The sequence below is a fragment of the Columba livia genome, chromosome 8 (genome assembly GCF_036013475.1).
Source record: "Columba livia isolate bColLiv1 breed racing homer chromosome 8, bColLiv1.pat.W.v2, whole genome shotgun sequence".
NCBI classification, from domain to species: Eukaryota; Metazoa; Chordata; class Aves; order Columbiformes; family Columbidae; genus Columba; species Columba livia.
The window spans coordinates 21191339-21203405 of record NC_088609.1 but is presented as its reverse complement, the minus strand read 5'-3'; the positions used below and the strand labels follow the sequence as shown (position 1 = coordinate 21203405).

General features: G+C 42.9%; 1 protein-coding gene across 1 annotated transcript; it reads left to right on the top strand.

Annotated features, from left to right (window-relative positions):
- The first annotated feature begins 2670 nt into the window (after positions 1 to 2670).
- LOC102086952 (pancreatic alpha-amylase) lies at positions 2671 to 7555 on the top strand. The gene is made up of 10 exons (XM_021293524.2): positions 2671 to 2886; positions 3151 to 3297; positions 3503 to 3700; positions 4659 to 4889; positions 5804 to 5937; positions 6026 to 6148; positions 6267 to 6366; positions 6578 to 6699; positions 6811 to 6936; positions 7242 to 7555. The coding sequence occupies exons 1-10, from the start codon at positions 2719 to 2721 to the stop codon at positions 7429 to 7431; spliced, it is 1539 nt and encodes a 512-aa protein (XP_021149199.2). The 5' UTR covers positions 2671 to 2718; the 3' UTR covers positions 7432 to 7555.
- Positions 7556 to 12067: the final 4512 nt, after the last annotated feature.

Below are 12067 nucleotides of genomic sequence, written 5' to 3'. Positions count from 1 at the left end.
AGCCTGCTGCCAAAACACAGTCAATGGATCTGCTCACTGGAGCAGTGTCAGAGATTGGGAGGCCCATGTGGCTGGATGTTAATAGCCATTGTAACCATGTGGCTTGGCCCCAGGATCAGGACAGAGGGACCCCTCCTGCCACTCTGACACAGACCGGCTCCACTTGTCTGAGCAAGCTGGGGTGGCAGAGGGATGGATTCACATCCATGTTGTGCTGGAACATTCCTTGAATCAATTTTTAGGAAAGCTGATATAAAAGCGTGACATCTGATGCAGTGAACGTGTGTGCTCCTCCCTGTGCTGGTCTGGGTAAACTGGGGGCCATTCACACTCTTTGAATGACCTCAGGGACAAACAGATACACGACCAGCTGAGGCACTCAGCTGCCACAGCTGCTTATCTAAAAGGCCACACTCCAGCTCTCCTTTTTGATGAAATAAAGTCAGCATTCCTTGCAACACCTGTGGACAGTCACAGCCTGTGTTATTCCCTGAGCTGCAAGGGCCAGTCACTCTTGCCTGTCTCCTCTGAGCCTTCTTGCTTTGGAGGGGTGTGTTGGTCACGTGTGGGTAGGCCTTGTGTACACATTGATGCCGCACCAGTGTATTAGGACAACGCTGCCTTTGCAGCAGGGTGTTGGTTGTGTCTTTGATTGACAGGTCTGTACTATAACCACACAGGGAAGCATAGGGGTGGGCCTCCTTTTTTAGGTTTGCAGTGTAAAAGCTTGCAAATGAAAGGGTCTTATTTCCGTAGCTAGAACCCACATGCTCCAGTGCTTCACAACCAGGTGTCCAAGGACACTGGGGGATGAAATGACGTAAAACAAGGGATTTCAAAACAAAGTCCCCTGAAAATCAGAAGCAATTTGTTAGGCACCTGACTTTTTTAACGTACCAAAAGAGATGCCGTGTCAGAAACTGTACGTTGAAGACTTTCTGCTTGGGGTTTTACTTCAGAGAGGCTCATAAACCATCAGTGCTGCAAGACCACCTCCTCTCCTGCCCTCGTGCGTTTCCTCAGCACGCTAAAACACTGCAGCCTCTTCCGCTTGAGCTGCTGAATAGCTTGTCATGTGAGGGCTCCCAGTCCCCTTGCCAGTGGGTTGGCCATCAAGGATGGGTGCTTACTCTCCTTGGCTGATAGCAGGGTATTTCAGTGGAAAGCACGTGTCAGTGAAACTGAGCGTTATGCAGTGACGTGCCATCACATCAGTGCAACCCCTTGGAGAATGGAGAGGGTGGTTGGCCTCAGGCACGTTTGGTTGCTCTCGGTAATGCCGAGGAATGGGGGGGCTCGTTCTCGCTGAGTTGGTAGTCACAAGGTGCAGTGAACTCACTGGTTCTTTGCTGTTGGCGAGCAGGCAAGGTCATTTTGAGTAATTTACTATTTCATTGTTGTAGTGGAAAAAGAGACCTTGGATAAGGTGTGTGATATGAAAATGAACAGGTGGGCAAATGGGACCTGTTTCTGCGTTTTGTCCTTGAAGAGAAATTCTGGGTAAGAGAAGGATGCATGTGACATAATCAGTGGCCTGGGTAGTTTCAGAGAGAACACACTAGAGGCAGTTCAGGTACAAAGTGAACTGAGGTTTCTTTTCTCTTGGAGTGGATGTGCCATTTTGTGGGCTTTTTGTTTTTCTCACAGGTGTTCATCAAACGTCAGGGGTTTTCTGGCCTTTGTGTTCTCTCCGAGTGTTCTTGAGTGGGACTCAAGCTTATTCATGGAATGTTGTTCCCGAGACATTGATCCTGTGAGTCAGTTCCAAACGAAGACATGAAATTATGTCAGAGGCCAAAGTCAGGAGGTTTTTGTTTTTTTTTTTTTTTGAGGGAGGAGATTGTAGGAAAAGCCAGAAGGGACTTGGGCAACAGCTCTGGCCTTCAATTTGCTTTTATGTCAGGCAGCTCAACCTCATCTGCAGTGTCACTTTACCTCTGCTTTTGGGTTTCCTTCCTCGACTCAGATGAATTGTCGGTCGTCTAAGGTGAGATGAAACGTGGTGCAGAGTCCCTGTTGGAGAGGCAAACACTTGCAGCTCTGGTCACTTTCAATCAGGCAATGCAACAGTTGCTCTGCACGACCATGTGAAGAAAACTGATAGCAGCTCCCAGCAGGGACTGGACAATGACACTGGGAGAACTGCAAGCATGATAAGGTGTCAGTTTCTGGTTACCAATGTGATTTGCCTGGTGAAGACCCAGGAGGTGTTGTGTGATACATCTGCTATTGCCTGAGAGTGGCTGATCAGGTACTGTGGACCGAGCTGCGACTAATCCTGAGAGCTTGATGCCTCTGAATGCTGGCACACACCTTCATTCTCGTAGAGCGGTTAGATGTCCCGCTGTCTCTTAATCACCCTCCTTTCCTTTTACTTTCCAGAGCCCCCTTTGAGGGTCTGTGTGTTACGTTTTGGGATAGTTTTGATGAAGTATCTTTGCTTATGTGGTTGGAAAGAGTAGAATTCTGAGTTTGGGTGCCCTGCTCACAGACGGCTTGGTTTGTGATAAGTTATTATCGTTGTGAAAAGATACTTTATCTTCAGCTGTTGGGCAATCCAGGAAGAAACAAAACAGAAGAATGATAATGAGCTAGCTAGCCACATCAGAACTGATAGCGTTGATCTGTGTGAATTTTGACGGCTGCAGTAGGAACTTTGTCATCCTGCAGGAGTATAAATTGGCAGTGGAGAGACCACAGCTTTATACTGAAGGCACCATGCAAGTCCTTCTGCTGCTCGCAGCTGTGGGGGTGTGCTGGGGTCAGTACAACCCCAACGTTCAGGCCGGGACGACATCTATCGTACATCTCTTTGAATGGCGCTGGGCCGACATTGCTCTTGAGTGTGAACGCTATTTAGCTCCTTATGGATTTGGAGGAGTTCAGGTAAGTTGTTTCCTGTAAGTAGGTAGAAAAGTGGCATTGTAGCATTCAACTAGTAAATCAAAATGCCTGATTCGGAGACAGCCGGCTGCAAGTAACTTTGCTGCTGGAAAGTGGGGGATGGAAAGTAGTGGCTGCTGCTAGACGCAACCCTAGACCCTGCAGGGCCAATGAAAGATAGATATTGTGTCTCTAGCAGATTTTGCCCTTAAAATGTTGAAATAAAACCAGTGGATTTCTGATCAGAGTACATCATTTTGTCTGCAGGTTTCTCCTCCAAATGAAAATATTGTCATTACTAGCCCTTACAGACCCTGGTGGGAAAGATACCAGCCCATCAGCTACAAGATCTGTACCCGATCGGGAAACGAAGATGAATTCAGGGACATGGTGAGCAGATGCAACAACGTTGGGGTAAGTGTCTTGAATTTCGGCATCCGATACAGCAAGAAGTGCTGTTCCAGCAGAGGGGAGGTTACTGCTGCTGTCCTCAAAGGAGGCATAAACTGAGAGCAAAGTGAAGGGGAAAAAGGTCAAATGGAAAGGGATGTTCTAAAGCTCTGGCTCTCACTTTGCCATCCTGACGAGACATACTGAAATGCAGTTATTTCTTTTCCAGGTTCGTATTTATGTGGATGCTGTTGTCAACCACATGTGTGGGTCTGCAGGTGGCTCAGGCACCCATTCCACCTGTGGGAGCTATTTTAATGCTGGGAGTGAAGATTTTCCAGCTGTGCCGTACTCAGGCTGGGATTTCAATGATGGCAAATGTCACACTGGAAATGGAGAAATTCAGAATTACGGTGATATATATCAGGTAAGTTTCTCTGGCAAAAGTTTGCCTTTTTATTTCCTTTTCTTCCCTTTCTCCTTCCCTTTCCCCTTCCCTTTCCCCTTTCCCTTCCCTTTCCCCTTCCCCTTCCCTTTCCCCTTCCCTTTCCCCTTCCCTTTCCCCTTCCCTTTCCCTTTCCCTTTCCCTTTCCCTTTCCCTTTCCCCTTCCCTTCCCTTCCCTTCCCTTCCCTTCCCTTCCCTTCCCTTCCCTTCCCTTCCCTTCCCTTCCCTTCCCTTCCCTTCCCTTCCCTTCCCTTCCCTTTTTTTCTTTTTTTTCTTTTCTTTTCTCTCTCTTTTTTTTTAAGCTGATAGTAGTTGCTCACAGAACCTGTACTTAGTAACCTGACAGCTGAATGAAGTAGAGACTGTAGGTACAGAAAAGATAGATACCCATGGTGCAAAAATATTCTAAGCACTAAGAAATCAAGAACCCTCCCGACATATTTCAAGTGGGCATGTGCAGGAGTTTGCTCCTGAACTGAGCCCAGTGTACTCAGCGCAGCTGGTGACCTCTTTCTTGTAGCTTGTAAATTCAGCTGATCTTGACAAGAGTCCCCTTGCAACATTCAGAGCAGTGCAAGGCAGTAGCCTAGTAGAGCAACTGTTTTTTGTCAATGGGATGTGTGGCAGTTCTTTCTCAAGGTTAATGTTCTTCCTTAGACCACTTTGCAATGATACACCATGCTGTTTCTCATCTTCAGTTCTGATGACATCTGCACAGGAGCTGCTATCCTTCCCCAACTGTCCTAACTTACGTATGGAGCTGTATAGTAGATATACCAGTATCTTGGTGCAGACCTTGGCATAACTCTCTTCTGTGCCCGTTAGATATCCAAACAGAATTGATTTTACAGCTGAAAACATGTCATTGCAAAGTTTTACAAGCTGAGAGAGTGGCACCTCAAAACTCTCTGTTTGTTTTCTTTTCTTCCCTATCGCCTAGGTTCGGGACTGTCGCTTGTCTGGCCTTCTTGATCTGGCCCTGGAGAAGGACTATGTGCGCACAAAAATTGCCGATTACATGAACCATCTCATCGATATTGGTGTAGCAGGCTTCCGAATTGATGCTGCCAAGCATATGTGGCCTGGGGACATAAAAGCATTTCTGGACAAGCTGAACAATCTAAATACTAGATGGTTTTCTGAAGGAACGAGACCTTTCATTTTCCAGGAGGTAATCTCCATGATTTTTCCTTTATGTTTGTCTTTGGTATCTGTTTTACCATCCTCCTGCAGAGGAATGGCAGCGATACATCTTCACCCAACGTTATCCCAGAAAGAGGTAGCCATGTCCTTGGAGCAGCATTGCAGACATAAGTAGTTTGCTTTTTAAAAATGCCTCCACAACAGATTGTCATTCAGCTTTACTTTTTCTTTGCTCAGTCTTGTTTTTACCCATGTCCGTCACGTATCATATCGACTTATCTCACCTGGAGTACTGTGTGCAGTTCTGGGTGCCACAATATAAAAAAGATATTAAGCTACTAGAGAGTGTCGAGCAGAGGGCTACAAAGTTGGTGAAGGGTTTGGAGCGGAAGCCATTTGGGGAGGGGCTAAAGTCACTTGGTTTGTTCATCCTGGAGAACAGGAGACTAAGGAGGAACCTCATCCCAGTTGGCAGCTTCCTCACAAGTGTAGGAGGAAGAGTAGGCGCTAAACTCTTCTCTTTAGTGACCCATGACAGAACCCAAGGGAATGGCAGGAAGATGTCCCAGGGGAGGTTGAGGTTGAACATCAGGAAAAGGTTCATCACCCAGAGGGTGGTGGAGCACTGGAACAGGGAGGTGTCATGGCTCCAAGCCTGACAGTGTTCAAGAAGAGACTGGACAACACGCTCAGACACATGGTGTGAACCGTGGGGTTGTCATATGCATGGGCGGGAGCTGGACTCGATGATCCTTGTGGGTCCCTTCCAACTCAGGACATTTTATGATTCTATGTCTTTGCCTTGATCTACACAGAAGAAATAAACGTACTTTAGTATGTTTTCTCTCAGCGTAAAGCAAGAGCTCATGTTGAGGACTGTAGGCTGCATGTTTTGTCTCTGTGAGACAAGAAGAGATGCACAGTTTTTCATTCCTGTACCAGGTAATTGACTTGGGCGGAGAGCCGATCACAAGCAGTGAGTACTTTGGAAATGGCCGAGTGACAGAGTTCAAATACGGTGCAAAACTGGGGACAGTGATCCGCAAGTGGAACGGAGAAAAGCTGTCCTACTTAAAGTAAGGATGAAGATCCTGTGACTTTTTTGGGAATAAGCTGGGTGCTCCAGTTGACTGAGTAGCTTCAAGTATTTGTGTTTTTGTCTAGGAACTGGGGAGAAGGCTGGGGCTTTGTGCCTTCTGACAGAGCCCTGGTCTTTGTGGATAATCACGACAACCAGCGTGGGCACGGCGCCGGCGGAGCTTCCATTCTAACCTTCTGGGATGCCAGGTAAAGGCTGCTCATGTCTGGGTGATGCTTCTTCCTTTTGCTTGTTTGTCTGTCTGTTTTCTGGCATGGTTTCTCTTTCCACAACTCATGATTGTTTTTTTGTTTGTCTAACGAACAGGCTTTATAAAATGGCAGTTGGTTTCATGCTTGCTCATCCATATGGGTTCACCCGTGTGATGTCAAGTTATCGCTGGTCAAGATCTTTTGTAAATGGACAGGTAAGCTTGTGATGCTGAAGATATATTAGTGGTGAGTAAGGATCAGAACAGCGACAGGGAAGCTGTCCAGTGCATGCAAATTTGTTATGTGATTTCTGTGTCCCACGCTGAATCTAGCAGGTGGAAACTGGTTGCTCCATCTTGCTTTTCTCCAGAGACGGGCTCTCTGTATTTCTAGTAAGAAGTTTTAAACTTCTCTTTTCAATCACAGGACGTCAATGACTGGATTGGACCCCCAAGCTACTCAGATGGAACCACGAAGCCTGTTACGATCAATGCAGACACTACCTGTGGCAACGACTGGGTTTGTGAACATCGCTGGCGTCAAATAAGGTAGGAGACTGTGGAGGAAGAAGAAGAAGTAAAGGCAGTTCCTTTGATTCGTGTTGCTGGTGGCTTTAGAGCTCGTGCAGCCACAGTGACAGACGTTCCTTGCATTTTCAGGAACATGGTTGTCTTCCGTAATGTGGTGGACGGTCAGCCTTTCTCCAACTGGTGGGACAACGGCAGCAATCAAGTAGCTTTTGGCCGTGGTAGTAAAGGCTTCATCGTTTTCAACAATGATGACTGGTAAGTCAGAGGGAAAGATGGCATCCCCAGAGGGAAGCGTAGCGTTCCTCTGTAGCAATACCGATGGGGAGGGTAATGTCCTCTTCTCCTGATGCGCGCAATCACTACAGCCTGAGCGAGAGTCATGCAGGTGCGTGTCAGGTCTTCAGAGCCAAAATGGAAGCGTAAGGAGCAAAGCCAGGATAGGGTCTGCAAGCTCCCACTTTACATTGTCCTACAAAGTAAGGGAGTAGCATCAGGTCTAAAAATGCAAAATGCCTGTTTTGAAAACAATGGTTAAATAGCGTTCACTTACTTTCACATAGGCATCTGAACACCGATTTGCAAACTGGCCTGCCTGCTGGTACCTACTGTGATGTTATTTCTGGAGACAAAGAGGGCAACAGATGTACTGGAACACAGGTGTACGTTTCTGGTGATGGGATGGCTAATTTCCAGATTAGCAACAGTGCTGAAGATCCATTCATTGCAATTCACGTTGGTGCCAAGTTATAACTCAGGAGAAATGTCCTTCTCCGTTTGGTCTGTGCATTTCTGTTTCCCCCATATGTGATTTCCTGGTATTTGAGCATAAGTGATTCTCTGTATTGACTTAATAATAAATGGTAATCAAATTGAAGAGTAATGCTTTTTCCCCTCAAGATTTGGATTGTAACTTTATTGCATGATAAGGCAATGCAGTGGTGGGGTTTGAGGCAACGCAGCAATGTGTTTCCCAGATCACAGAAAGAAGGTAGAAAATAAAATAAACAAAAAGGCCAAACCAACACCTGGGTGAATTAAAATGCAGAATTTCCAAGGTCAATACATACACACGCGTCTGTATCCACGAGCAGCCGCATTGTGGGCAGTCGCCTACGAGCGGTGCCTATGCATGCAGAGGGTTTACCTGTTCCTTGTGACAAAGCAAACCCAAGCTGTGAGTCAACAGAGGAAGCTGGGCTGTGCCCATTAGTTATTTCAGCCTATGACAACAGTCAAGCCAGCGTGTTTCCTGGTTCCTGGTCAGTTGTGCCGGTATGTTGTGGTTTAACCCCAGCTGGCAGCTAAGCACCACACAGATAAGAACAGTTTAATAGTTGAAAGAAAATAGAATACTAGTGGTACTAGTGTTACTACTACCACTAAATTGTAACGACAAGGAAAATAAGGGAGATAAATAAAACACAAGAATGACAAGTGATGCAAATGAAAACAACTGCTCACAAGCAACCGACTGATGCCTAGCCAGTCCCTGAGCAGTGGGGGCTATTATTGTGACATTACCTAATCCCAAATGTAATAGTCAGTTGCTCTCAAAATTGCAAATCTGCCCCCAGCTCCCCTTCACTATTGTGGCAAATGATTGAAATGACATACATTGATGTGAGGTGTCCAGAAGGTGCTGAATATGGAGAAGGATATGTCTGTTTCTGTGACCATATGTGGATTCACTTTTCAATTACATTGGAGTGCCTTGAGTGTTTTGCTTGATGTAGATTCCATCTTAGCTGTGCATTCAACAATGGAATCAAACCCAACATAGAAAAAAAGAAATCATGAACCAGTTTCCTTAAGTTTAAGTAAAACTTCGTGGGCCAGATGTTCACTGCTTCAAGAGGACCAAACCTGCATCCAGACTTTGGTTTTTATTCTTTTATATCAAGCTTTTTGGCACGTTGCCTTATAATTTGAGCACAAAGAAGCTGAAGAAAGCAACAGCATCATCCAGAGAAACACCAAGTCTTTCATATGAGTAATTAAGTATTTTCAAAAATTATTAGCACTATGAAATTATTATCATTTGTATTACTACTCTTCTATATGTAAAGTGATGTCACTCAGGCCGTAATTTTGTATGACAGTAATGAATGAAAATTTGAAATCCTCTTATAAAATTTATCAAATTTAAAGTCAGGTATTTGCTGGAGCACAACAGGATTTCAAACAGATTTGCTGAAGTGTAAGGTTTTGACTTTTTTGGACATTATGCAACATTTAATTTTCCATAGCAAAGTATTGCTCACTTTCATTGGCCAAACAGTGAATTTGAGTAATGTCAAAACCTTTTTACAGGCTAATATTCTAAAGTTTTGTTGTAATAATTCCAGTCTGAAGCCTTCCAAAATAACATCGCAAACCTTCGAAATTCTGAGATTTAAAATAAATTAGAGCTGAGGTTTGAGTTTTCTAGGTACACTCTCTTCTTGTTTTTATATTTGATTTTGAAATTTAGTATAGAATTTAAACACGGGAAAAGCCCCTAAAACCTAATCACCTGGGATTAAACACATAACATAACATATATATTTCCATTTCTAGGAATATGCCATGTAGCTGATTGGAAGAAATTTGACTGCAAGCAAAGGTAAATACTGTTACCTTTTCACAGACTATCAGGTTATCAGACTGGTTTTGTAAAGGGAATGGAAGAAAGATGATGCCTGGTAATAGACTGGACTATTCTTCCTTTGGGATCTCTGAGATTTCTTTTCCAGATAAATTTAACTAGTTCTGTTTTACAATTTCCTTTTCTGTTCCTTCACTGCAGAAGACCATGAATACAGTTGCTGGTTCAAGCATGGTTTGTTTTGTGCTGTACAACATAGGGAGTCATTTAAGGGAAGCAGACTGGAACAGAAGGAAGATCAATGAAGAGATAATTAACTTGCAGTGTAGGTATGAGAAAAATTCCTTGACTTATTTTACCCAGATGGTCTATAAGTATCCATTATTGGCAATAGTATCCCTTAGAGAACATTTTAGGGACCGTAGTTAAACAGTTTTACAGATAAAGTTTAAGACTCTACCAATTTGTGTTGTAAACTTTATTATGGTCCTCTAGTTGAGCATCTTTTACTTCTGTTTTCTTCTCCCTCTTTTTCTTACTTCTTCTTTAATTCTTCATTCTTTTTTTTTTTTTTTTTTCCTTTCTCTTTTCATTTCTTACTGTAGTTCTGGCTCCATGAGGATCTTTCAGCATAATAGTGATCAGAATTTACTGCAAGTGATGCACAATGAAGCCAAGTGAATGGCTACATTGTATATGTAACTGCTCGTGAACACTAAGTTACATATAGAGACACATTGAGGCAGTAAACACTTCCACAGTCACCTGATCAGAAAAGAGAAAGGATGAGTCTGATACATCACAAGATGTTTTGTCCTTTTAGTGGTTTTAGTCCATAGAGTTGAAATTATGTATTTGTCAGAGAAGGTGAAATAAATAGTGCAGCTAGAAAAAAACGTGAACTTCTAGTGGATTGTCTATGAGTGGACCAGCAGGTTAAGTTTACTGAATTACTAATGGAAATTTAATTGTTCAGCTCAATGCAACAGCAAAAAATGAAAACTTCAGTTCAGCTCTGCATGCCTCATGTGTCAGCTTATTATTTCCCTGAATCACTGTTATACTTCTAGCAGAAGAGTTCTGTAAAGAGAAGCTAGCAGTCTACATTTTTTTTTTAAGAGACACTGAAAATTTTATTCCAGTTATCATTTTGTTTTAAGGGGAAACGAATGAAAAACTCAACACATAACACTAACTTTTTAACTGCTGATCATGTGTTTGTTTCCTTTATCTGCAATCTGTGCTTGTAACAGTCTCATTCTATTAGTCTCACTGCACAACGTATTCTGAGCAATATACAGATATTTCCTCTGCAAATGTTTTCAAGACATGGCAATTTTCAGTTTGCCTTAACGTTAAATCAAAATGGTGGTAAGAAAGACCAGTATTAGAAGTAATGCTACTAAATATGTTGCCTTTCAGGTGGCATTTAATACAAAAGTCTTGGTCATAAATATTCTGGTGACATTGTTTGAGATAATAGTGGTGCATTATCTCTACTTACTGCAGTCAAAGTGTTTGGGTTTTCACCCAGTTGGCACACCAAGTGCTCTGGGATAAACAGCCAGAGCATTTAATGTATGATTAAGAAAGCTACTTACACCCTATAGGAGAGCAGTAATGTGTAAGAGATTCTGTGGCACTTGTGAGCTGAAAATGGAAATACCAAACATTTTTCAGGGAATGAAATTCTGTTGTCTTCCTTGATCTTAAACTAAGAATTAATATTTTCATTATCCAGCCACCAGGACTGAAAAGTAGACAGCTTAATTAACTGCATTATATTTCTTTATTATTCTTAGTATATATATATATATATATATATGTTTATTTGTTTGGGTTTTTTTGTTTTGTTGTTTTTGTTGGTTTGGTTTTGTTATTTTTTTTTTCTCTGAGAAAAATAAAGGGTGATGTCAAGGTAAATATACACCACTACCTTCATATTTTATTTTTCATTCCAGTTGTGAAGAAAGCCTTTTGAAGCTTAGCAATTTCTGTGTGTTTGTAGTTGATGGTTAATAACTGTGGATGCTGATTTTTGCAGTGTTCTGAATACTCTATGGAACATGAAGTCTGTCAGAAGACCCTTGAAGAAAGTTAACCTTTAGAATTTGGGTGAGATGACTACAGGAAAGTCATTATGTTTACAATAATGAACATTCAGCTATCAGCATAATTTCCATTGGTATCATTTGCGAGCTGTTCCCTTACAGTGTGTGTGGGAGGCAGTCACTAAGATTTTGATTCATTATCTTACAGGACCTCATGGTATATTTCAAGTATTGGAATTCATTTCTATTTAAGATGAGCTGTTTGTTACACCATTATTGTCCAAAGTCTTCTGTCTTTAAGGTTTCGTAAAGTATATCTGTGTCTTTGGAATTGTCAAGATTAAGCTCAAATAATTGCTGAGATCATGTGATAAAAACATTCACTTGCTAAATAGCCATTGGCTGATTTTAGGCCATTTAGATACAAATCATAGAATAGGTTGTGTTGGAAGGGACCTTAAAAACTCATCTAGTCCACACCCCCACCCCCCAGCCACCATGAGCAGGGACATCTTCACCCAGATCAGGTTGCTCAGAGCCCTGTCCAGCCTGGCCTTGAATGTTTCCAGGGATGGGGCATGTACCACCTCTCTAGGCAACCTGGGCCAATGTTTTACCACCCTCATTGTAAAATGTTTCCTCCTCATGTGTAGCCTGAATCTCCCCTCTCCTTTAGTTTAAAATATAGATTCATAGAATAATCTCAGAATAATCAAAGAGTATATCAGGGAACAGAAAATGCAATAGGGCT

Coding starts and splice junctions, on each gene's coding strand:
- LOC102086952 (XM_021293524.2), top strand. CDS start 2,719: ATGCAAGTCCTTCTGCTGCTCGCAGCTGTGGGGGTGTGCTGGGGTCAG. Junction 3,701..4,658: donor ATTACGGTGATATATATCAG/GTAAGTTTCTCT, acceptor CCTATCGCCTAG/GTTCGGGACTGTCGCTTGTC. Junction 4,890..5,803: donor GACCTTTCATTTTCCAGGAG/GTAATCTCCATG, acceptor TTCCTGTACCAG/GTAATTGACTTGGGCGGAGA.